The sequence below is a fragment of the Planococcus citri genome, chromosome 3 (assembly GCF_950023065.1).
Source record: "Planococcus citri chromosome 3, ihPlaCitr1.1, whole genome shotgun sequence".
In the NCBI taxonomy this organism is placed as follows: domain Eukaryota; kingdom Metazoa; phylum Arthropoda; class Insecta; order Hemiptera; family Pseudococcidae; genus Planococcus; species Planococcus citri.
The window spans coordinates 51467152-51491970 of record NC_088679.1 but is presented as its reverse complement, the minus strand read 5'-3'; the positions used below and the strand labels follow the sequence as shown (position 1 = coordinate 51491970).

Below are 24819 nucleotides of genomic sequence, written 5' to 3'. Positions count from 1 at the left end.
CTTTTTTTTACCAAAATTACCAAAAAAATATCACATTTTTGGCCAAAATTGAGAGAAAAGTATTTTTTTTTGCCAACATCAGAAAAAGATTTTTTTAGGTCATAATTCGCTTAAAAGTTTCAGGTCGGTACCTATCTGCTTTTTATTGGCTCAAATTGGAAAAAAATTCTACTTTTTTATCAAAATTGTAGGGAATTAAGACTTGTCTTTTATCGAAATCGTGTAAAAGTTTTGTTTTGTGATTTAAATCGTAAGAAATTCCAACACTTGGGAAATTAAATTTTTGTAAATTTTTTTTCGGTGGAATGGTCTTTTGGGGTGATGAAAGTTATCGAGATAATGGAATTATGGGTTGTCTCAGAAAGCTCAAAATCTAAAATCTGGCATTTACGTTCTGGAAAAAATACTTATAACCGATAAGGGAGGAGTTTCGATTGCATTAAAATTAGTCCACTGCTATTTCAGTAAGGTAAGGCTGGAACTATCACTATTCCAAGTATCACGCAGGATTATATATAACCCTTCCTATACTTGGTGACTGAACATAAAAATAAAAGATACCTGCGAATCGATATATCACAAAAACTACACGGGTTGGTATCTGAAAAGTAGATACCTGGCTGCCTACAACAACCCAATTTCATCATTAAAAATGTTCCAAACTAAGGCATGTGTTGACATAATCTCTCAAATAGGTATCTGTAATATAGAAGCATTTCATAAAGGAAGCTAGGTAGGTTCAGGTAGGTAGATTTAATCGAAATGTATCAGATACATAGATATATCATTCATTACTAAAAAAAATTACGCTCTAGTAATGCAAAATTATACCAAGAAAAAATAATAATAAATAGGTAGGTTGTTGCCAAATTTTTGTCGGCATCTTCGCTTGGCTAACTTGAAATAATGATAAAAATGCATAGGAATCTCAATCAGTTCATTTTTCAATTACACAAAAAAAATGTACGAATGAGTATTATTTTTATGCTCAAACGATATCAACGCTCAGTTGCTTACCTACAGGTTATAATTTTGAATCATGATTTCGAAAAGGAATTCATTGAATTAAAAACAAAACACGAAAATGTCGGTAGATATTTTCAATGGCATTGAAGGGGAAAAATACCATAAATCAATTGCTTGGCCAAGCATTAATTAGTAAAAATATTTTTCCAGATTTACAAATAAATAATCCACCGAACAGCAATGAGATGAAAGTGAAAGCTGTCGCTTAAAACAACGGATTTTTTTTACAAGAATAGGTAGGTAATTAAGTAACCATAAATTGTACATCGATGCGAGAAGTCAAATACGTACGATCATTTTTAAACGAGTTACAGTGCGTAAAATAAAATCAAGACTGAAATGACAAGTTGCATTTTCATATGCTCTTATAACCTACCGGCTACTCACTACCTACAACTGTTGAAAGCCGCAAATTACATTTTGTGGCGACAAAACACTCGAGTGTGACATGTAAAAATACTTCAGCATGTAAGTACTTTCTAAAAACGTTTATGTAATGATCATCTGCTAATTTTAATTGAATTAGCTAAATAATTAGAAGATGAAAGATAGAAAACTGTAGATGCTGCACGAGTATGCAGATGACGAACCACCTATTCAGCGAGGTATTTAGTAGGTAAGATTACAGAGTAGGTATCACGATCCACTAACTCGATAATTTTGAGACGAAAACTGTTCATATTTTCGTTTAAACGTTTAAAATGAAAAAATGAAATTCCCCCTTGTTTTTTGCCATATCTAATAAGAATTAAAATATCCATTTTCAATGCATCACACCTAGGTAGGTAAAACTGTAGATTCCAGATACCGCAATGTACCACTCTCTGATGACTAATCAATTTACACGGTCATCGTGCGTTTACTCGTTGTTTCATAAACGAACCTGACAGGTCATTGTATCAATACACTAGGTCAACATTTTTTATCAACAACAACAACAACCTATCATAATATATAGGCGAATAAAGCATGCATAAACATTAAAATATAAATTTAAAAAAATAGATCATACCCAGTATCTAATTCCGAAGCAATTGAACTTCCGCCGTTGAAAAACCAAGCATTCGTGTAAACGAAACCGTAAAAGAAAACGAAGGTACTAAGAGATACTTTACTTAACAAAAACATAACTAGGAAGTTATGCCTAAAATTTGAATAAAATTTATCTCAATACGTGTATTTAATTTTACCAAACTCAACAAAAATATAAGAGCGCTTCGTTAACCACTTGTATCGAGTCGCTTTAGAATTACTACTAACCTGTGCTTGACTATAACTGTTCGTACGTTCAATATCTTGCCGTAACATATTTTTCCAGTACATTCGAACAGAGTTGTTTCGTTCGTTGAAGAATCGTTCAGTGAGACTGATACCTACCCGTGATGCTTGGGCTTATTATTCCTTTGTTTTAGAAAAAAAATGAACGATATTAAACGTATTTTATGAGAGGCGGTGCCTACCGGATGACTGAAAAAAAACATTACTTATCTCTGAGAAATAAAAACAAAACGGCGCTTATGGTTTCAAAAAGTAATTAATAAACGAATTCAGAGTTGAAATTACCGGCGTAATGGACCAGATATTTTTCTAGAAAAATTCTATTCCACATTAAGAAACACAGCTGACTAAATCATTAGAGATAATTCTGAAACAAGGTCATTTGTTTAATGTACCTACATATAATATCCTTATTAAAGACTAAAGTTTATAACCAGAAAGCTGGTAATGGGAACTATGAAGATAAAAATGTTTTCGAATAGATTTGATTTGCTACGTAGGTTAGGTACGCATACCTGCCTATTAATTTCAAAGCTGAAAGTAGGTGTTGCAGAGTACAGAATTGAAAATGATCCTGCGTGATGAAGAATTTGAAATCAAAGGTCAGAAAATACGTGGAAATTGGCGAGAAAAAAGATATAGGCTACGAGTAGAAATAAACAAAAAAAAAATCCTAAACGCATGCAACGCGATGAAGAACTGATTTTCAATCTATTAGCATTGCTCAGTGATTTGTTTTCAAATTTTCAAAAATATACATTTCTTTTCAAACAACAAATAAAGGTAGGTAGGTAGAGGTACACGTTCATTTGAATGGCTTAAATATCATTTTGAAATCTGAAAAGGGTCTTGCTACAAGCTACAATAAAAACTTTCATTTTTGTATTTCCTTTTTCTCAGTTTTTTCAAAAATAAAAATTTGTTGATTTTTCAAAAGAAATTTAAGTATTACGAATTTCTTAATAGCACAGCTGACATTGGTGAACAGTCAACTGTTTTTTACGAGAAAATAGACAATTGCCGTAAAAATGATTCGAAACATGTTGAAATTGGCATTAAAAACTACAAAAAGTACAAAAACTATTTGGGTTATAAGAGAAACATAAATGTAGGTGGGTACCTAGGCACACCTACTCTTACAAAATGGTCTTTTCAAATAACATAATTAATTTTTGTGGTTTATAATTATTTATAGAGGAAAAAAATATGAAAAGATGGAAGCAAAAACACGAAACGATCCATTTTCCTTGTATTGTTTTTTCCATGAATTCAATTTGACTATAAACGGAGAATGCATCCATGGAACTTATTTTTAAAATTATGGATAGGTAAGCTGCCCACTAAAAAATATTTAACTAATTTTTTAAAAATTAGAAGTCTTTAAACCATTGTGGGTACCCAAGTCAGCAATTCTATGAATTTTTATGAATGAAAATAGATATTTTGCGATAGAAAATTTAAAAATAAATTGGAGGATGAAAAAAATTGGGGAGTTGACAAACAATAAATCGATTGAAATTTTTAATACCAGAAAAAAAATGAAAATTGAAAAGAAATAACAAGTATTATACTATACGCACACTTTGCTTCGAGAAAACTTGCATCAAAATTTGATGTAATGTAGCCTATCAACAAAATATTGCTTAATGCTCGAGATCTTCCAGTCAATAGTCAAACATCCTGAGCGACGACTTATTGCTTCAAAATGTTAAAAAAAAGTCTTACAAAAACCAACTAAATCTGAATCTTTTTTGAGTCAAGATTTATTCAATGATATAGGCCCATTTTTCAAAATCAAAGTATCCAATTGAAAAAAAAAACAACTTCAAAACAAACCTCTTATTCCGTTATTATTCTTTTTTCTCTTTCTCAAAAATTTGTGCCTTGTTTTTACAGTTAGATAACTCATTTTCAATATACTCACTTACGTATTTTTATTAAAAAAAAAAAATCGATGAATTGCAGGCTGAATTTGTTTTTTTTTTATAGTGCCCACTTTGGAAATTAAAAGTACCTACCTACAGCATTTTCAAATTTTTTAATATGATTTCTGAGACGAACTTTCGCGACAAACAGAAAAGGCTGTTACATAGAAGTCCAGCCACACAAAATTTTCAATACTGACTCGATAATTTTCAATTAACGTCGCTTGCTTCAGTTCATATTTTAATTTCAGGAAACTCAAGAGCAATTTTTGTATGTGCAAAAATATTATGTAAAAAATAATAAAATTCTAATCATTGCAATTTCACGTTCCGGATCAGACAGATTTTAGATAAATTGAGTTGTGGTAGGTATTAAAAATTTTATATTTTTGTGGATTTTTCGATAGATTTTAGATTTACTTGGCTGCACAATCCGAAGCAATAAAAAAATTAGTCACAAACGACGAAAATATTATGAGTATGAATGGTGAAAAAATTCCAAATAGATGACAAGCTCCAATTTTTAAAATAAGCTAGGTATTCCTACCATTCAGAAAACAAAATCAACTTTACTGGCGATCTAATGAAATAACACGCAATCGCTTGTTTTTTGAATAAAAATGAATCAAACTTTATGTATAAAAAGAACAAATCCCCCCTCCCCCGTAAAAAAAATAATGAAATGTCATAAATAAAAATCATTCTCTCGAAAGCCAGCATGAATCAATTAGACCATCATTCGAAGTCAAGAAACAGATAGGAAATAAATTCAACTCCATAGTTATGTTAAAATTTAATTTAAAAAAAATAATTATTATAGAATAAAAATAATACAAGATATAACAAAAAAAAAAAAAAAAATACAAATTGCGATTTTTCAATAATAATTAGTCGACTTCCAATTTCCTGAACGAACCTTCTAAACCAGTTTGGTTATCATTGAAATCGGACAAAATTTTACCTTTTTTATTCACATTGATTTTCATATCATCTAAGGCTAGTAATTGTTCTCTTTTAGCGAGCAATTTCTTTTTTAGTTCACCTGTAAATATTTATATTTTCATTAAAACGTGAGTGACTACATCTATTGACTATTAATTTATTTTGATAAATTAATTTCTAGTATGTTATTCAAACGATTAAATTTTTATTAGTAAGGAGTTATATGTTCGAAATTGAGAAGTAAATTGACTCACGAAATTAAAAATTTGAAAAGTCTAATAATACATATGTTACAAGAACTTACTGATCATATCAGCTAAAGGCACTTCACCGCCATATTCTTTAGGCAAAATTTTTGGATTAATGGAATTGTGTAATTCTTCTATGTTGGAATGAAACTGAAAGATGAAAATTAAATCAGTACATAAATATCGAAGATACGTACTTTAACCAAAAAAAAATCATATCCTAAACAATAACCCCAAAATTTTTTTATAGTTTTGAACTGTGAAAAGGACAAATGACAAATTTAAACAAAAAAATAAAAATCAAAGTTCATGATCCTGTTTTCTTTTTGCAACACCCCCCATAAGTTTTCCAAACCTTGGATTTTTTTTCATGTTTGAGCATAATTTTTAAAAAAGCTTATGTACTCACCATTAATCGATTTTTCAATTTATCGCTGAGAAGACTGTTGACAAATTCAAATACTTTTGTGGCATATGGAGGAATATTAATTAAATGAGTTGATTTATGACGCATCGGCGTGGAATACTGGAATCATCATGAAAAATAGTCGATTATAAAAAATACCTAAATCAAATTGATGTAAACCAAAATGTAAGTACTTTAAAATGAATCAAACTAGTTACCCAGCTGGTTTTAAAATGAGTGTAGTAAACAATTTTTTAAAAATTCAAAAGCGATAAACGATCAATAGGCAAAAATCAACAACTCTTTTGGTTTGATTCTGTTTTCAAGCGTTTGAGATGGTTGTCAGAATTCATTGGGTGTTTACGATAAACCAAACACAATAATTTTCCTTTCAAAATAACGCATAGACAACTTGAACTACATGGCTACATCGTATAATTTTTTACACGTACCTTACCTACTTGATATACTGCAGGTAGGTAAGCGCTGTAAGCTAAGGGAAATTAATTCTAATTATCAAGTTTTAATATCGTAAGAGATATAATTTTTTCAAAGTCGTCGATCGTCGCTTTTGCAATGATTATATAAAAAATAAGAAAAGATGATTCGCTTTGAAAAATGTCCGAGGAAGCAGCTGCTACATGGAATCGACATAAACGGATGCCTAAGGTTCCGTTTAAAATACGAAGTAACAAATATCTTCACCTATCTACATATATTTTATTTTTTCAACCGTAGACCTTACCATACACATTACCATCAATTTCAAATGCATTTTGTGACACGAATTTGGAAATTTCCTTATGTCAGTTTCATGCTACAATTCCTGTTCGAAAAATATTTTTCTGCTCCAAATCCTTATACCCGTCAAAGACATGATGACGAATTAAATTTCAAATGCGTTTTGTGACACGAATTTGGAAATTTCCATATGTCAGTTTCATGCTACTATGCTACAATTCCTGTTCGAAAAATGTTTTTCTGCTCCAAATCCTTTTACCCGTCAAAGACATGATGACGAATTAGCGAACAATAAATAGATGGTAGAGGTATTCCAACTTTTATATTCTTCTTTGGAATCAATATTCATTACCACTTGGATACGTAGATTCATTACGCAGGCACTTATAATGAAATAAGCTCTGGATATAGAGAAAAAACTCTACATATAACTTACTTGTATACATCGTGTCATATTTCTGATATCTGTCAATGACCACATGGTAATATGACCCATAAGCAAACCAGATTCATCATTCACGTACGAATAGCCTACAAAGAGAACGTGCAAAATTAATAGACAGCTCAGATGGACGGTAAGTACATATGTAGTAGATATACTTCAATTAACTGCAGTAGAAATTTCACTTGAATTACCTCGAATTTGATTTTCAGCATCATCCATGAGACTTTCGACAACTAACGAATGAACTCGAGCCATATCAGCTGCTGTATGTTTGTACGGATCAAATCGACCGGCATTCGAAAAAATTACACATCTTCCAAATTCATCTCGTTCCAACAATGGTACCAAATACCTAACAAAAACGAACCGTAATAAGTATCGAAAGTGTTTGATAATTCATAGTGGAAAAATGAGCTCTTCAGAAGTTAGAAAAACATTCTGGAAAATTTTTGCGTCAACGTTCATCTTCAGATGAGTAAATAAACAATTATTCGTGAGATAGGTACCTCGTAGGCTCGTACATTACGTATGAATGAAAAGTTCAAATGGTAAACACTACGTTAGATTTTTTCACTACGAGAATATTTTCAAGTGTTTACTACTATTGAAGTGAGTTCGTATATTCATCATTATAATAATAAATTTATGATGGTAGTTGAACTATCGTCACTACAACACTAATTTAACTTCAAATTGACCTTCCAGATTAAGTAAACACATTGTGGGTGGTAGTGAGGACTAAGAAGTGGGTTTAAAAAATTGAAAAATGCTTCGCTTATATGTATTTCATCGCCTTGAATACAGAAATAGGCAACTTTTTATTCTTTAATGTGGAGCTCTGGAGCTGCTAATGTTGAATTAGGAAATCACTTACTCAAAAATGAAATTTTCAAATAATGAAACTAGGTAGCTGATAAATTTAAAAGCCAAATGAAAAAGGTTCTTTACTATATTTTTTTTTTACCATTTTTTCAGCTGATTTCTCGCCGTTCTTTTGGTTTTTCTTTTTTTCAGAGCCTTCATTTTACAAATTAGGACAGATTTTTTTCAGAGGTTTACTTCGGGAAAATCTGCCTTTCCTGACCATGTGCGAATACCGGGTCTTTTTGTAATAACTTTTCAGTTATTGCATGGCTTGGTCAAATTTCGAAGAAAAAAAAACTAGGTATAAATTGACTTAAGGTAGGGATCTCTTTTTCCGGCTTTTGATTCAATACCAACAAATCTTGAAAATCGTTAGGCAGTAAGTATGAGTATTAAATTTTGTGGTTTTTGGCAACATTCATTCAATCATCTAATCATCATCAATACATACCCATTGTCCAGAATATCCGATATTGTCGAATCCAGTACATCGAGCTGACGGAACCAATTGGGATAAATCTCGCGAATGATTAAATATCTTTCGAGCATTTCTTGCGCTTGCAATATGCTGAATTTTTTCGTACGTAGAAAACGCAATAAAAATGGTGCATCTGAAATAGACCAATATCTATCAATAATACATTCTAATAAGTCATATATGTACATATATTTTACATTATAGAATTCGATGGTGTTTTTTTGATGGTCTTACCCGTGCGACAATTGATAATATCCGGATGTTTTGCTATCCATTCTCGCATCGTTGCCAAAGCATGAGCACGAGTCTCATCATCTTCACGTAGCTCGACCTTAGCCAGCGTTTTCAACTCGAGATTTGCGTCTAAGACGTTGCGTTGTTGTTCGTCATCATTTTCGTGACTTACACCCATGATCACCATAGGAATTTACTAACGAAAATGTAGGTTTTTTACAGCTGCAACAGTTATCATAATTCACCACGTATTATTTGTTCCGTCCATTTTGCTTCATTTTTTTTTCATTTTTTATATTACATAAAATCCTAATAAAGAAAATTTCCAGTAGAAGCAATAATATACAACCCAACACACGTAATAGAAAAGTTATCCCAAAAGTTAAAATTTTTTCGATATTTATTAAATGGCTGTCAGTTTCAAGAAAATTTACACGACTAACTACGTTTTAGATATATATAGGTAGGTATCATTTGTAATAAATTACCTGTGAACATTTTCTTCGTAATAATCCTTCGTGAAAGTTTTATTTTTTAATAATTTTTTCAAATAACTTAGGTATATATACTCCAAATTTTACATAAACAGTAAGTATACCTACACTTAATGAATAATGAATGATACGAAACGAGTAGATAAATGGGTAAAGATTACGTTGATAGGGTAAAATGTTCGAACGTTCACAAAGTTCAGAATTTTCTGTTTTTTTTTTTTTTTTTTTTTTTCTGGAAATCTAGATATGTGATTAAGCTCAAATTTTAATAATAGGTACTCATATTATTCCATTATTTGTACTCAAATAAGAGCAATAATACGTAGATTATACAAAAAAAAGACACTAACGGACATGATATTAGCGTATCAGGATTTTCATATTAATAATACCTACGCTTGAAACTTGATAAAACTCTCTCAAGCACTGAATTTCAGCAACAAAAAAAAAAAAAAAAAAAAAAAAAGGTAAGAAATCGTGCTCACCTGCTCAGTCATCAAACCAAGACAGTTCACATCCTTTTTTTAATGTGTAACATACTTGATGAGTGGTGAGAGGAGGGACTGGGAGGGGTAAAAGACTACATAACAATGTAGGTAGAAGCCTTTTGTCTTTACATTTGCATTTCAAACTGACGCTTTTGATTCTGAATCAATTTTTATTCACTTTTAAACTTAGTTCAAGACTTTTAAAATCACTGATGAGAAATATAGACTCTGAATCAGTGATATAAAAATTACTTTTTCGTAATTGAGTTACACATCGGATGCGACCTCTATTTCAAAAAATTTGGCGAAAAATTAATTTTACAAACTCGCCTAATCCGTCTGTTTTCAACATTTACGATGCGAGTACGTTGAACACGTGTTATGTTGGTCAAGGTTTGTACGACATAATAAATTCATTATTATAAAAAAAATCAGAAGCCGGTTTTTTTCTTTTTTCAGGCGTGCTCTTTTCTTTTCATCATATATATTCAGCCCAAAAAAAATTAATTTCATTTTCGTGAATGCTCAAAAATTAATATCAGACCCTAATTATTTGAATTTAACATCGAACATTGTTGAAGGCTCATTACTTGCTTTTTCAAGCGAGATACACTTTTAATTTCGTTGGAAATAGATGATACAAAACGAGGATGTCGAGTCTATGCTGACTTCCTGTACTTTTTCTTCGAATAAGATCGAAAATAATCGAAAACAGAATCGACTACACCGCTCATATAACACTTTCAAAACGTTAGGTCAGAGTATAGTGCGATGATCCGGAAGGAAGGTGGGAAGTGGCGAAGAGCAGAGCACGGTACAGCATCAGTCTCAGTCACGACAACGACACCGACACGGCTATACAGAACGACATTACCTTGATAGGTAAGATGCTGAAAAAACCAAATAATAAATACCCAAACACCTGGATTCGAATGTAGGTCAGGTATAATTCGTTTTATAATACCAGATTTTTTTCATTTTTATCGTATTTTTTTACGATAAATTTTAAAAAAAATTATCGTAATAAAAAAGAAGAGGAAAAATTCGATAAAAATTGCAGAAATACGATTTTGGTATAGAACTATTTTCTCCTATCACGTTGATCTTAGGCAATTAATATTTTCTCAAAGTCATCTCGGATTTATTGTTTTTTATTACGACAATGATTAAAAATTGCGTCTATTCTCTTCCTCAAATCCATATTAGATTTAGATCTTACAACACTACGTATAGCAATAATACTGGGCATACGAGTAAAAAAAAATCACGCAGCGCTGTAGGCGACATACTGAAAATACAAGCGTGCGCAAAATGACAAAAAGTAAAGAAAGAATAAAAAAATAAAAAGAATAACGCACATACCATTTCGCAAATCACCCACAGTAACGCGAGATTTTACTTCCGCTGTACGAGCAGACGGCACTAATTCGTCGTATTATTTAACCGATTATCGAATTTATATTGTTTTAAGGTTGCCGAAGAAAGCAACGTGTGTAATAATGACCGCACACACAACCACACCACCGTGAACGGCCATTACATCATAACTTTCTCCAGATTCATTGCACTTGTACCGGGATAAAAATGTTATCAGACGGTCGTCCGGGAGAGCGTAGCACTGGCAGAGTTGCAGAGCAAGAGCACTCCTTACAAGATGCAAGAATCGAAATATCGGATAATCATTTTTATTGCTCGCAGATATACTGTACATAGATATATACCTATGTACTTTTCTATTAGAGTCTGCAGTTGGCTAGCAAGTGCTAATTGTCAATGTCCCTACAAAGGCTAGACAACTAGAATGTAGAGGAAGGGAATCAGACTACAAATACAGTACGCAGCGTGAAACTGGTAGATTTACTCTTTCAATTGGAAAAATTGAATTTTTTAACGGAAGGGTTTATGGAGAGAGAGTGAGCGACTATGAACAGTGCGATTTCTCAAGATGCAAAATTTAAGTCATAAAATTGATCGAAAACCAATAGCAATATTTTTCTTATTCAGCATCGAATGTTTAAATCATTTGACACTTGACAGAAAGAATAAACGAACACACGATTTTATTCTTCAACACTTATCACATCGCCACAAGACTACAATACATTATAATCCCTTCCCTTCCCCTCCATCGACATCTGAATGCAAGTGAGGGAGTAATTTATGAATCAGGAGGTATTTGATAATGATAACCTTCTGTTTCCAACGACCCGTGTCGTTCTCGATCTTCGTTCTTGATTTTTGTCCTTTCTTTTTTAGTTCTTGATTTTTGTTTTATTTCATTTTCCTGGTACCTACTTAAGGTTCCTTGTTTGTTCAATTATCGTAAAATGCATTTTTTTTTTTTTTTTTAAATGTAAATAATAAGCAAAAATACTGTCCTTTTCCTCTGCTATAAAAATGAAAAAAAAAAGGAAAATGAGACCAAAAAAAACAATATGTAAAATGAAAGATGATCTGAAATAAAAATATGCTGAGGACAAAAAAAGCGCCAGATTTTTTTAATAGAACAAAAACTACCTAAGGAGTAGAAAGAACAAAATAGAAAAGAACAGTGAAACAAAACAATTTTCTGTTTTCATTCTATTTTATTGATTTTACGTAACTATAGGTCCACTTCCATAGGAAATGGAATCCTACAAAAATATAGTTCTTCTGAGAGAGAATTTATTGACGTTGATTAACATTCATTAGCCCACGGTTTCTTCTAAAATCAAAATTTTTTGAATAATTGAGCAAAACTCAAATTTGGAGAGATAACCTTAATAAAGGAAAGTAAGGCTTCGACTTTACGGGACAGGACACTTCAGATCCTTAATCAGAAAATCAAATAGCACCTATACAAAATTTTTATTTTCATCGGATTTTTTTGACTAAAATAAAGTCTGTCTACTTTCAAAAAAATCTGAAAAAAGAACAGAAAACTGAGAAAAGATGCTACCAAAAATGATCTTTATTTTCAGATTTTAGTATAGAGAGATGATAAATAGGTACCTACCTTTTTTTAATATGTATTTTAAAATTCTACTCGTTTATTTTTTTTTAAATCTGATTTTGATAATTTATAATTGAAAAAGTACAAATTACAGTCCCATCCATTAAAATGACACTTTCTTTGAAAATTTTTTTTTTTTTCTATAATAGGTAGGTACATACTACATACATATGTAAGTTGGTCAGAATTAATCTATACCTAATTTGTATACCTAGTTCTAGAAATTTCAAATTCTAAATTGCTAGTTGAACTACAAAATGAAGAAGCTTATTTCAGGGAAAATTCGTGTTTAGGAAATATTTCGCATTAGTATGCCAAAACATTGAAAGACACTATTTTTGAAACCGGGGAATATTTTTCATTGCACTAGCGTCAATTTTTTGGTCATTATTACCAATTTTAAAAAAAACGAAAAAAATTGTCAAGTTTTTGGCTTTTCTCGATTTTATGAGGTTGGCAATTATGAGCAAAAAGTTGGCACCAGTGCATTGCAAAATATTTCCCAGTTTCAAAAATTATATCTTTCGATGTTTTAGCATAGTTCACTAACGCGAAATATTTTAGAAGAACATAATTTTCAAAACTCAAATTTTCCCTGAAATAAGCTACCTACGTATTTGCAAATTTTCAACCTTCTCAGTATGGAACTCTAAAAATGGTCTTGAATTTTAATGGCAATGATTTAGGTCGATGCAGAATCTTAAATATGTACTAGCTAGGTATCTTTTGGGACTGGGCCATTTTTCTCAAAACAGGTTGGGCGGAGACTGGAGCGAAAAATCTTCAACTTTTTTGAATGCCTTTTATTTGAGGACCCTTATCTCCCCTTCAGAGGCACCTCTGAAGCTAAAATTTTTTCTTCGTGACTTGCTACACGAAATGAATTTATTTAGCTCAAAATCCCCCCCTACTTTTTTCGCAATCCATCTTATTATTATCACATAATGATAATTTCTTATCCAAAAATAACAAAAGATCATTTTTTAGTAAATTTTTTCTCACACATAAATTTGTTTTCAATTTTACAACATTTTTGAACATAGTTTGAATTTAAGACCACTTGAGGAATATTAAGTACTGACTCAAGGGGATGAAATTTTCACCACGCTATGCATCTTTTGAAATAGCCTCATTTCCTATTCAGTATTCACATTTCAAGAAACAGGCCAAAACCATCACTCTTGATAATTGCTCTTCAAAAATAGGCCACATCCTTTATCTTACGACTTCGACAAACAAGAAGTTGAGGAAAAGGTCAAAGTTGAGTCAAGTCGGTACATTACTAAAAAAAAATAAACCAACTATTACGAAATACATTCAAATTCGTGGCATTACGCTTAATTTCATTCATAATTCAAACACATTACACTATCGATTACCTCAATCATCATACCTTACGAGTCGGAGTCGATGAATTCGCGAAATTCAAACGCACCTATATGTAATATCATCCCACAGGAATAATTGGCTAGGTAGGTAAAGGTATACAACACCCATTTAATTTTCACGTTCCAAAATACAACTAGGTATACGAGTACGTGTATCAATATATACATACAGCTCGTCGCCATATAACAAATTACATCAGGAAATGTTGAAGAATGCCTTATTACAAGACTAATATATAATAACCGGAACAGTACCGCCGAGCAAGTTAATTTCCAGGTTGAAAAAGTATGCTACGGAGTAGGCATATGTTAATATACCCGAAGAAACTGAACCAATTCGTCTACATGACTCATATCTACCAGCACCTCGATGTACTACTTACCAAAAAGAGTATCTAGACGATCTTCGACCAAACAAAAAAAAAGGGGAAAAGATCACTTTCGCGCACACCACACAACACTTGTACACTAATGAACACTTGAAGCTGATTAGCTCGACTATAATATCCGCAGCTTGACATCAACCTTTAACACTAATACCCCAAACAGACGGCTTGAATTCATAAACAACCATAAATATTGGATTTTCGCGATGCGACACGAATTTTAAATCGATTACAAGCCGCGCGTAGAATACAAGAATTTCGTTATTGAACTCATGAGCGGGATTCGCAGTCTACCTCATCATCATTTTTAACAAATGTAATAATTTATATAGCATAAGTTGGCTCGAATTTACGTGTTATTCGTTTATTGTAGGAAGGTATACATCATAAGAAGAATTGATAAAAGAACAAGGCTAGATATAGTGCTTACATAAGTGTTTAAGATAGGGTATCATCCCTTGAAACTTTCTTCTTTTTCTCACAATACATATGTATGAGGTAAATTGAGAAATGGTTAAATTACCTCTCAGCATTGAAAATTTAAAAAAAAATTATCAAGTAGAACTGCGGCACTTGACATAAGAAAAAAAGACTCCCCTATCAGAGAACACGTTAAAATCAGTCGTAAAAAAAAGAAAGGATGAATACAATCGAACTAAAATTTGATCAATGAACAATCACGTTCGCCATTTTATACGAAGGTTAATGCCAGTAATGAATGATAAAACGTGCATCTTGCGTTCAGCCAAAGTACATAGGTATAAATTCGAAGAATCGAGTGTTATGTTTTCAATTCCAGAAGGTTAGTGCAGATACATAAGAAAATTTCAAATCATCGTGTACACTTCAAATAAGGAAAAACACAATTTGATAAACTCAAACATGGGGAATTTTTTCGATCATCATGACGTAAGAAAAAAAAATACTAAAAGAAGCTCTTGAGAAATTCTGAGAGGCCAGAAATTGTCAAGTGTAAATTTTCACGACGCAATTTGGTGAGTCAGTCAACCTTTATTCAAGGTGTAGGTGTGAAGTGGTGATTATGCTCCCTATATCCATCGATGTTCAATGTACCATAAGAGGTATATTTTGCCTCATAATATTTTCATCAAATTGAATGAAATTTTGTTTGTATTAAAGAGCATTAGGGTACACCGAAGACTTGAATCCACAAAATGAATAACAGCGTCCTCGACCGATACATCTCGCCACAGATTCATTGGGCTCCTATGCTAATCTTTAGATATTTCCAAAAAAACTTTTTTGACACGGAGATGTTTTTTGCGCCGGAGGTCTTTCCGAAATTTGTCTCACGCTGGCCCTGATCATACCAGGTCATCGCCATCCCATTCCAGGCAGATAAAACTTTCCTATTTTAGACTCCTCCTGCCAGCCACCTCCGAGATGATGCCTTTTACAGGTTTCAATCTTCCAAGTTCTAAACTCTTCATACAGGGCTCGTACTCAATTTTTTCCTCAAAAAAGTAACTTCAATTCAAAAAAGCTATAGAAAAAGTAACCATGCAGAAAAGAATTATCAAAGAAAAACAGAACATTGCCAATTGAAAAGTTCAAAAAGCGAGCCGAGACGTTTTGGCAATTTTTGTCAACGAAGAGAGAATTTTGCAAATGGCAAAAAAACCTAACTTTGGTAAAATAAAGCGAGACTTCGACAATTTTTTACAAAGGAAAACTCTTCGGCAATTTCGAATAAAAAAGTGAGACTTGGACAATTTTTGAAAAAAGGGTAGGCTTTTGGTATTTCTTTTGCAAAAAATTTTGTTAAAAGGTGAGAATGTTTTATAATTTTTGGCAAAAAGCAAAACTGACAATTCAGCAAAACGCAGGGCTTTTTGAAAATATGTACTGGAAGATTTTTCTATCAATTTTTTTTTTGAAAAGTGTGACTTTTTTACATTTTTTAGATAAAAAATGACACTTTTTGGTACTTTTGGAAATTCAGAGTGTTTATACTGAAACCAAAAAAGCAAATTTCTTGCTTTTTTCTTGCTTTCTATGTACTGTTTTCTTGCTTTTAAACATGAAATTTCGTACCTCTCCTCATAATTACGAGTACACATAGATGATCTTTGCTGCCCCCCCCCCCAAAAAGAAATTTCCCAAAATTTCATGGATCGAAGCCATGCTATTTGGGGAGGGGGAAAACCAGATTTTTAGAAATAAAAAATCGACATTTTAGGTAATTTTTCGAAAATCCTTCATAATGACGAATAATTATTTCATTTAAAACAAAGGTAAAATGACTGCGAGAGCGAAAATTTTTCGAAAAAATTGGTCCAAAAAGACAACCATTTAATTTGTATGTTTTATTTTACAATTTCACCGAAGCACAATAGTATCAAAAATTTTTGAAAAGTTGGTGGTTCTGTTCAGAAAAAATGAAAAATTCGCGCTTTTCAGATGGTTTGGATATTACGAGTATTTCTGGAATTTTCCAGTTTGAAAGCTGCATCTTGAACAGCCCGAGCGAAGAGAAGGCATATAAGCTTTCGAAAATTTTTAATTCAAAAAGTAGAACAACATCAATTAGGATTTGATTTTTCTGATCTCGACATTTTTAAAAATTGGTGGGATAACTTCAATTTTTCAGAGATTTTTTATGTGAATTTTTTTGGAAATTTTCTTGCTTTTCCAAGGAATTTCTATACTATTTTCTTGCTTTCTTGCCACCCATATCAATTTCTTCGCCTTTTTCTTGCTTTATTGCTATTTTCTTGCCGGTAGACACTTTGAAATTACAGGTAAAAAGCAAGACCTTTGGACAATTTTTGAAAAAAAGTAAGACTTTTGGAATTTTTTGAAAAAACGCGAAAATTTTTATCAATTTTTGAAACAGCAAGAATTTAGGCATTTTTGAATATTTTGGGCAAAAAGTAAGACTGGCAGTTTTAGCAAAAAGAAGGCCTTTCTGGAAATTATAGACAAAACAATGATCGGGAGTTTTTCGCACGCCTTTTGAAGTTTTTATTGCTTTTGTTTTTATTTTTTTTTTAACAAAATGACACAAAATTACGAGTCAGGTTCTAAAAAAAAAAAGATAAGTTTTGTACTTCAAAAGTAACTTTTGATGGTAAATTGTAACTAAAAGTAACTTGGATCGAAAAAAGTAATCACGTTAATTGATGCCATCAATGATCAATAATCCAATAATTTACTCGGATGTAATTTTTTCATCGTATCACGAAGGTCGCGCAAACGAATAACTCTGCACTCGGATCTCATACGCATACGTAAGTCAGAGTACACTGCACTTACTTACGTGTACGTCGAAATACGAAAAGTAATCACAACATTTCGTTATCGTAATCCACGCACAACAAACCAATCATCGAAATCATTTTTTTTTTTTTTTTTTTTTTCATTATGAAATAGTAGAAGAAACATCAAAACTGGTTCTATTAACATCAAATTCTACAAAAACCAGTTACAAACTAAATCACATGGATAAGTCGTTCGTTTACACCGCGCAAACAGCTTCAACTATAAAGATACCCGAAGCGCAAATGAACACGACAAAACTACATACAAAATCACCAAGCGATCAGCTCAACGATTATGCAAATATGCATCTAAGTAATTCGTCAAAATATAATAAATATCTAGTATAGTAACCTATCACTTGTTGGCCATTTTATAACACTCGTGCGAAAAAAAATTGATGAATTTCATCTTCTAGCCAGCGGAAAAAAATAATCTACCTTTTTCTATAAAGATCGAAATTGCACAAAACTACAAAGTACAGGGTGACCCAACAAAGGTGCCCACATTTCTTTTTGTAATGGCGTCTGTGGTAAAACTGCTACAGTGTCGAACGCGCGCGCTATTGAAAGTACAGGTTATACGAATTTGTTCTGACATGTTATCGTTCACCATGGACTGCTTTATTGTTAAAGAATTATGCATTTTGTTTGAAAGTGTATTTTCGCGATATAATAGGGGTGGACAAAAGCTCGAATCGCTCCTGGAGGCGAACGAAGTGTCCTAAAAAAAGTTACACCCGACCAAAATGATAGAGAATTAAATTTCGAATCGTTTGAACATCATTATTTTTTTCTAGGATGCTTCGTTTTTAATTTTTTTTACAAAAAATCAAAAACTTTTTGAAATGAGCTTTTGAAAACTTTTGAAAATTTGCAAACTTTGTTTCATAAAAGTCGGTCTGGAGGCGGAACGAAGCACTCCACGGAAAAATGAGGTTGAGGAAAATTGTAGAGAATTAAATTTCCAATCGACATAATGTCGTTAGTTTTTTTCTAGGACGCTTTGTTTCGCCTCCAGATCGATTTTTATGCAATTTTTTCAAAAGTTCATTTCAAAAAGTTTGATTTTTTCCTTTAAAAAATAAAAAACTAAGCATCCTAGAAAAAACTAATGACATCCTAACGATTCGAAATTTAATTCTCTACAATTTTGGTCAGGTGTAATTTTTTTAAGGACGTTTCATTCGACTCCAGGAGCGGTAAACTGCAGACGAATTTGCGATTTTCGAGGAGCAAACTGACTTTTTAGGACTTCCGCAAAATACACTTTTAGCAAAATGCTTGTGCTTCGTCAATAAAGCAATCCATTGTAACTGATACCACACCAAAACAAATTCGTAGGCCATATATTTTTGAAAGAGCGCGCGTTCGCCACCGTAGCAGTGTTACCACTGACGTAATCACCAAAATAAATGTGGGCACCTTTGTTGGGTCACCCTGTATAAGGTTAACACGCTTCATAGTTCGTAGCGTTTTATTTTACACTGTCTAATTTTAAAAGTGTAAGTTAATTTTTAAGGTAGAAAGCGATTCTTCGATTGTACATACGTCTACGTATAGGTACTTATTATTTGTGCAACGTTACGCTAAATAACCAAATGCACTCGGAAATTTACTTATTAATTTCGGTTGCGATATTTTAGGTAAGTATTTCCTGGTCCAAATAAGAAATTATTTTTATCAAGTTGAAAACAAAACGCAAGGTCCAAAGGAAATTTTTTAATCGCGTTCATTCGCATCGTGCACAGTTTTTTTTTAGACATGACATCTCAAGCACGACCTCCATATAACAGTTAGGTATACGTGTGTATTTGTTCTGCAAAATGTACGATATAACGACAGTCCTTCGACACTCATAGAAACATTACCTATAGTTGAAATTTCTTTCAAAACCTCTCCACCTACCTCCCTCGCTCTCATCGTTCATCCTTCATTCTCCAAAAACCGACACACATCAATAATAATGTATACAAATGTACAGTACCCAACTTACATCACGAACAATAAAGCTTCCAAGATACTACATATTATGGCGAAATACTCGTACATTCGAAATGACATTTACATCCGAAATATCCTCGTAGGTAATTCATCATCCAGGTACATCTAGCTTTTAGCAATCGAATTAGTCGACAAATTCTGCACGTCGTCGTCGACGAATAAGAATATAGGAATCGTTTGCATTGTGTTAATTAGTTCATATTTGGTATTTAGTATTTTGCATTGCGCCCAGTCATCGTCGGAATAAATAAAAAGTTTTGACGAATTATAACCGAGTGTTCTCGACCGTGAATCTTCTTTAACCCTCGCTCTCGCGTTGAGCCTATTCAAATACGGAAGATTTTCAACTCTACTGGATTAATCGACTTTTTATTAGAATAAAAAATTCGTGTTTGTAATAAGTAATTTGGTAGGCTATGTTTTTGGAAAATGAAAATAATCATCGTGCTCCAAGGCTGACAGAGGCAACGTATTGTGACAAAAATATAAACCATAGGCAATGTACCTATACTGTTACTGTACATACGAAGATGACTACGTTTTTACTATCTAGCCTATCCAAAGACTTTACGTCATACTTCCATTAATTGGCAATTTCCATTCATGAAATCAGATGACCATTTTTGTACCTCACAATTTCAATCAACGTTCGGAGAGTGGATTCAGACGCGGTTATCGTACTTATTTTCCAATTAGCACGTGTTGATACGATAACTACCAATGTAAAATTTTAGCAGATGTATGTACCTGTACCTAATACCTATAGCTACCTAGTCTACCACTATACTGATAGATGCCTTGAGGCGATCGAAAAGAAGAACTTGTTGAATCCAAAGGATCCGGATGCAGATCCGTATATGATGTAATTTAATTTCTGGTCAGCGAGTAAAGGAATATTTGATTCGAGGAAAATAGTCGAATGCTAAAATGTTCTTAATCATTTTAGTAGGTCAGACTAGATTACTGTTAAAGACCGATCAGTTCTAACAACTGCATCGTTTTCCTCGAACAAGCTTTTTTCTAAATTTCGAATCTCACGAAATGAAAAGTTGGATAACTGGTGAAAATTCAGAGTGGTCCATATGGTGAGGTTCAAAAAAATCGCTCATTTTTCCCCATATCTTGATATTTTAAGCTCTGAAAGTTCTTTTTCATTTTTTCGAAGTACCTAGGATTTTTTCATTTCCAATTGTTTTTTTATTGCAATGAAAAAATAATATAACAATTTCATCATTTCAAATTTTAAGAAAGCCAAAAAATCTGCACAAAAAAGTACGAAAAACAAGCTTGTCATAAAAAGTTGAACTTGAATTATTGATCGTTTGTAATCGAAAATTGGGAAGTTCTGAGATATTTTCATGACATAAAATTATTTTTGTGACCGAAAAAAAATTGTAACATTAAAAATTTTTACCTATCGACAGCGTGATTTACATTTTTCTAGAAAGCTGATTTCGAAATATTTCGATCAAAAGTTGGAAAGTTCGACTTGAATCATTTTCTGCGATGAAAACTTTTCGTCAAAAAATCCAATTTTTGAAAAAGATCTTACGAAAAAAAAGTAACCAAGATTTTGAAGTATAAAATTTCCTCTTGTCGAGTGCAATTCATTTTTTTCCGGAAAGCTGCGTTTCTGTACCTAAATATTTTGAGCAAAAATTGAAAAGATCAACTTAAATTGATTATTTGGGATTAAAAATTGGAAATTTTGTGAATGAAAAGAATAGAATTGTGTAGCATAAAATTTCCAGAAATGCTCTGAGTGAAAAATCATGAAAAGCTATATAATTTTGAAAGATTTACACTTCTACAGATTTGATCATGATGGTCAGAAAAGTTGTCATAATTTTTAGTAATCCAAAAATTAGGAAATTTTCATCAAATTGAGTTGAACTTTCAAAGGAAAAAATGATAATATTCTCAAATTTTTAATAATTCATTTTAGAATTTAATACAATTTTGAAATAAGCTTTTGCTCGAGTCCAAAAATATCTAATCAATTACTAAATAATATTCTCAAATTTTTAATACCGGCGTAATTCATTTTAGAATTTGATATCATCTTGAAAGATGAATTCTGAAGTAAGCTTTTGTTCGTATCAAAAGCTCAAATGAATTTCTCAATTAATATACCTACTATCAAATTTTCAACAATTCGTTTTAAAATTATGATACCTATTATTTTAAAATCTGAATTCTGAAATAAGCTTTTATTCTGATCATTTTTACGATTTTTTTTGAAAAATGGAAGTACTTTCAAAACGCAAACTTAAATGTTTGAAATTGATGATTCTTCTCATATTTTGAAAATATTTTTGAGGGCAATTTTTGTAGACAGAAATACCTACCTAGATCTATATTTTTAAGTACACATTTCGCTCAATCGCGATTTTTTTTGGCGATCTCTCTTTCTGTAAAGTGTTGGGCAAATTTGAACTGAGTTCATATCAAGAATACTTATGATATCTAATTTTAAACCCACAATTTTTTTATTTGAATATTTGGTCACTTTTTTAAAATGAAAGAGCTAATTTTTGTCAATAAACAAAAGATAGATATATACATATATCTTAAAACAATGGACAAACATTATTTGAAAGCTCCGAATTTTAAAAATTGAATGGCACACCAAATTTGAAAATTTCAAACGAGCTTAGCTCTTTCAATTTTGAAGATACGACAATTTGTTATAATAACATTTTTTTGTTCATTGCCTCGAGCCTGTGGCCCTGAGGTTGAATTTTAGTAGACGATTTTCGGACCACACCTGAAAAATCGATTAAAGAGCTCAACCCCAGTTTTGATGAACTATACCCGTTTTTTTTTGAAAAAATACACCCAAATTGATGAAATTAAGAAATGGATAAAAGAGCAGTGAACTACGAACAGACTATTAACGAGAAAGTACACATATTGACCTTCAAAATACCACTCAACTAATGTGCATCCCACCAATCTAGTAAATGCATAACAGAAATTACGTAGAATACCTCGATGAACGAATTACTACGGATGAAGTTTCCAAGCAATGCACTATTTCATGATTTCACAAAAGAAAGGTATTATTGGCATTATTTATTATGAAAGCTATGTCGTAATAATGAACCAAAGGTAGGCACTTTATACCTACATAATTTCTAAGGATACACGAATGGGTGATTTTAGACCATTCATTAAGATCGTCAAAATACATAAAAAATAGGCAGACACCAGGACATTTATGTTTAATTGCGTAACTAATAACGAAAAAAATTACTCGAATTCTAAAAATAAAAATACAGAAAATTCATCTCGAATCGAGATTGATAAAATCAAGGAAAAATAATAAAAACCCGTCAAAATTTGATTGTTTTATTCGAGTAAGGTAATAAGTTATTCCAACACGTTGAATTTTCATTGCCATCTGATCGTACGAAAGATTCTGGCAGATGGTGCGAAGTGTCTTTTAAAAGGCCCAATAATAACCAGATAAAGACAATGCCAATTTTTCAATTACCTACATCGAATAAATTATAGCCATAATTATAACACGACGCGATGAAAGTAAAATTACGGACAAATTCCTTGAGAAAATTAACGATATTAAGATGAAAAAAACATTTCCTTTGACCTCACGTTGATGTTTTTAAGAGTACGTATACACCTAAGCAAAGCAAAATGATCCGAAATTAAATTGCAATAACGCGTGCAACGATAATATACTCGAGCATATGGGTTATTGTGCAACCTTCTGACCTATGAAATAACACGAAAAAGGACATTAAAAACTTTTTTTCTTATGTATCAGATGTCACGAACATCTTGAGGTCGTTTGGATCAATTTCAAGATTTTTTTTCGGTTTGGATAATACACACGATGTAAATGGAAATTTTTTTCAAAGGGTTGAGTATAAATAAAGATGTCACGCGTTTACCAAATTCAGATCAAAAACGATAAAATGCAACATCGTATAGATGGACAGTACGTACATATTATAATACGTAATGCAATAGGTTGAAAAAGAACCTACTTTATAAGCATCGATTACCATAATACGACCTTCTAAGAAACTAGAAGAAAGTCTTAACTGGATAAGGAGCCAATATTTACTAACCAAAAGAAAGAATAAAAAAACGTTCACTGACATTTACTCACATCGCGATTATTTTCTCAATAACCAAACATACTATAATAGACTTCGCAAGTATTCTACTCCTTCGCTCTATGATACCATAAACACAACTTCACTGTTCACATCATACGACTGCCTTACGTATCTACTTATAGCATAAAAAAATCACGACGAAAATTAAAATTCTAATTAAAAAAATGAATTACTTGTTCGATAAAAAGAAGCGAATCCGGTGACAGAGCCGCTAAAATCGTCGTATTCCGGCCTCTGGAGTGATCAAAGTACGCGTAACTACACAATTACCGTAACGTACCTACGCCAGACTGCAACGAATTAAAATCGGCGATCACCAGTGCAACGCTCAAACGAAAATGAAAGTACTTTGAGACGACCGTCACTACACCAGCCTCCCAGAGAAGACTGGTTTTTTTCTCTCTATTCGCCATTATCTCATTTGAATCCCATCACTCGCTTTTTACTCTGCACTCTGCCTGCATTTTACACAATACTTGGCTGATTTGAGACGCGAACCTATCTATCTACTCACGTATAGTATGTTTAAGGTTACCCATATCGTGAACGAACGCTGATAGAGATATCTGCGTACATTTCTTCTTCTTTTTCTAGATCAAACATTGAAAAATACTAGCCGCGAAGAGTTACAAAACAACGCTTCAAGGATTCAAACGTCATCATTAAGCGCACATTTGCGGCAAATTCGTATTGTTCTACTTTTTTTCATACGTCATTTTGGTCGTTAGATGCGTTTAAAACGTATAATTTTATCGCCCTAAATAGATCTAGAGAACGATTAAAGAGTTGAATTTGTATTTGAATGGAGGAGGGGGATGAGCTCACGTCGATTTTTTTAGTCTGAACTGCTTCATTTTCAAAGTACCTAGGAGGTACTGGTACACGTAAAGAAATTCATATTTTTTTTTTGTGATGAATAACTGTAGGTAGATAATTTCAATTTTGTAGGTAAATACCTAAGGTAAAGTACCAGTTGTGGATAGGTTTTTTCAAAAAAAAATTTTGGGCCCAATTTTGAACCATTTTTTAATCTGATGGGTTGTACGTGTAAAGTGAA

At 32.1% G+C, this 24819-nt stretch overlaps 2 protein-coding genes across 4 annotated transcripts in view; both read right to left on the bottom strand.

The window, feature by feature from the left end:
* mfas (midline fasciclin) overlaps nucleotides 1–2304 on the bottom strand; it is a 30480-nt gene extending 28176 nt beyond the window's left edge. Inside the window, exon 1 of the mRNA XM_065356305.1 lies at nucleotides 2039–2304. Coding sequence (XP_065212377.1) covers nucleotides 2039–2154 — 116 coding nt within the window. The 5' untranslated portion in view covers nucleotides 2155–2304. The remainder of the gene's footprint in view (nucleotides 1–2038) is intronic.
* A 2705-nt stretch (nucleotides 2305–5009) lies between these two features.
* On the bottom strand, nucleotides 5010–24206 carry LOC135839994 (clavesin-2). Of its 3 annotated transcripts, none has more exons than XM_065356302.1 (8): nucleotides 23936–24206; nucleotides 8588–8809; nucleotides 8327–8486; nucleotides 7203–7363; nucleotides 7003–7097; nucleotides 5829–5945; nucleotides 5476–5569; nucleotides 5010–5271 (listed from the first exon to the last, which is right to left on the bottom strand). In XM_065356302.1, the coding sequence occupies exons 2-8, from the start codon at nucleotides 8772–8774 to the stop codon at nucleotides 5117–5119; spliced, it is 969 nt and encodes a 322-aa protein (XP_065212374.1). In that variant the 5' UTR covers nucleotides 8775–8809; nucleotides 23936–24206; the 3' UTR covers nucleotides 5010–5116. The 3 variants fall into 3 exon arrangements, with proteins under 3 accessions (XP_065212374.1, XP_065212375.1, XP_065212376.1); XM_065356303.1 differs by lacking the exon at nucleotides 23936–24206 and adding an exon at nucleotides 14333–16226; XM_065356304.1 differs by lacking the exon at nucleotides 23936–24206 and adding an exon at nucleotides 9076–10908.
* Between the last annotated feature and the right edge of the window lie 613 nt (nucleotides 24207–24819).

Bases quoted from the DNA above. Each gene is read 5' to 3' on its own strand.
- LOC135839994 (XM_065356302.1), bottom strand. From the start codon at position 8,774: ATGGTGATCATGGGTGTAAGTCACGAAAATGATGACGAACAACAACGC. The intron at 7,364-8,326 runs GTATGTATTGAT...CGTTTTTGTTAG, and splicing joins TCGGATATTCTGGACAATGG to GTATTTGGTACCATTGTTGG. The intron at 5,570-5,828 runs GTGAGTACATAA...TTCATCTTTCAG, and splicing joins AATTGAAAAATCGATTAATG to TTTCATTCCAACATAGAAGA.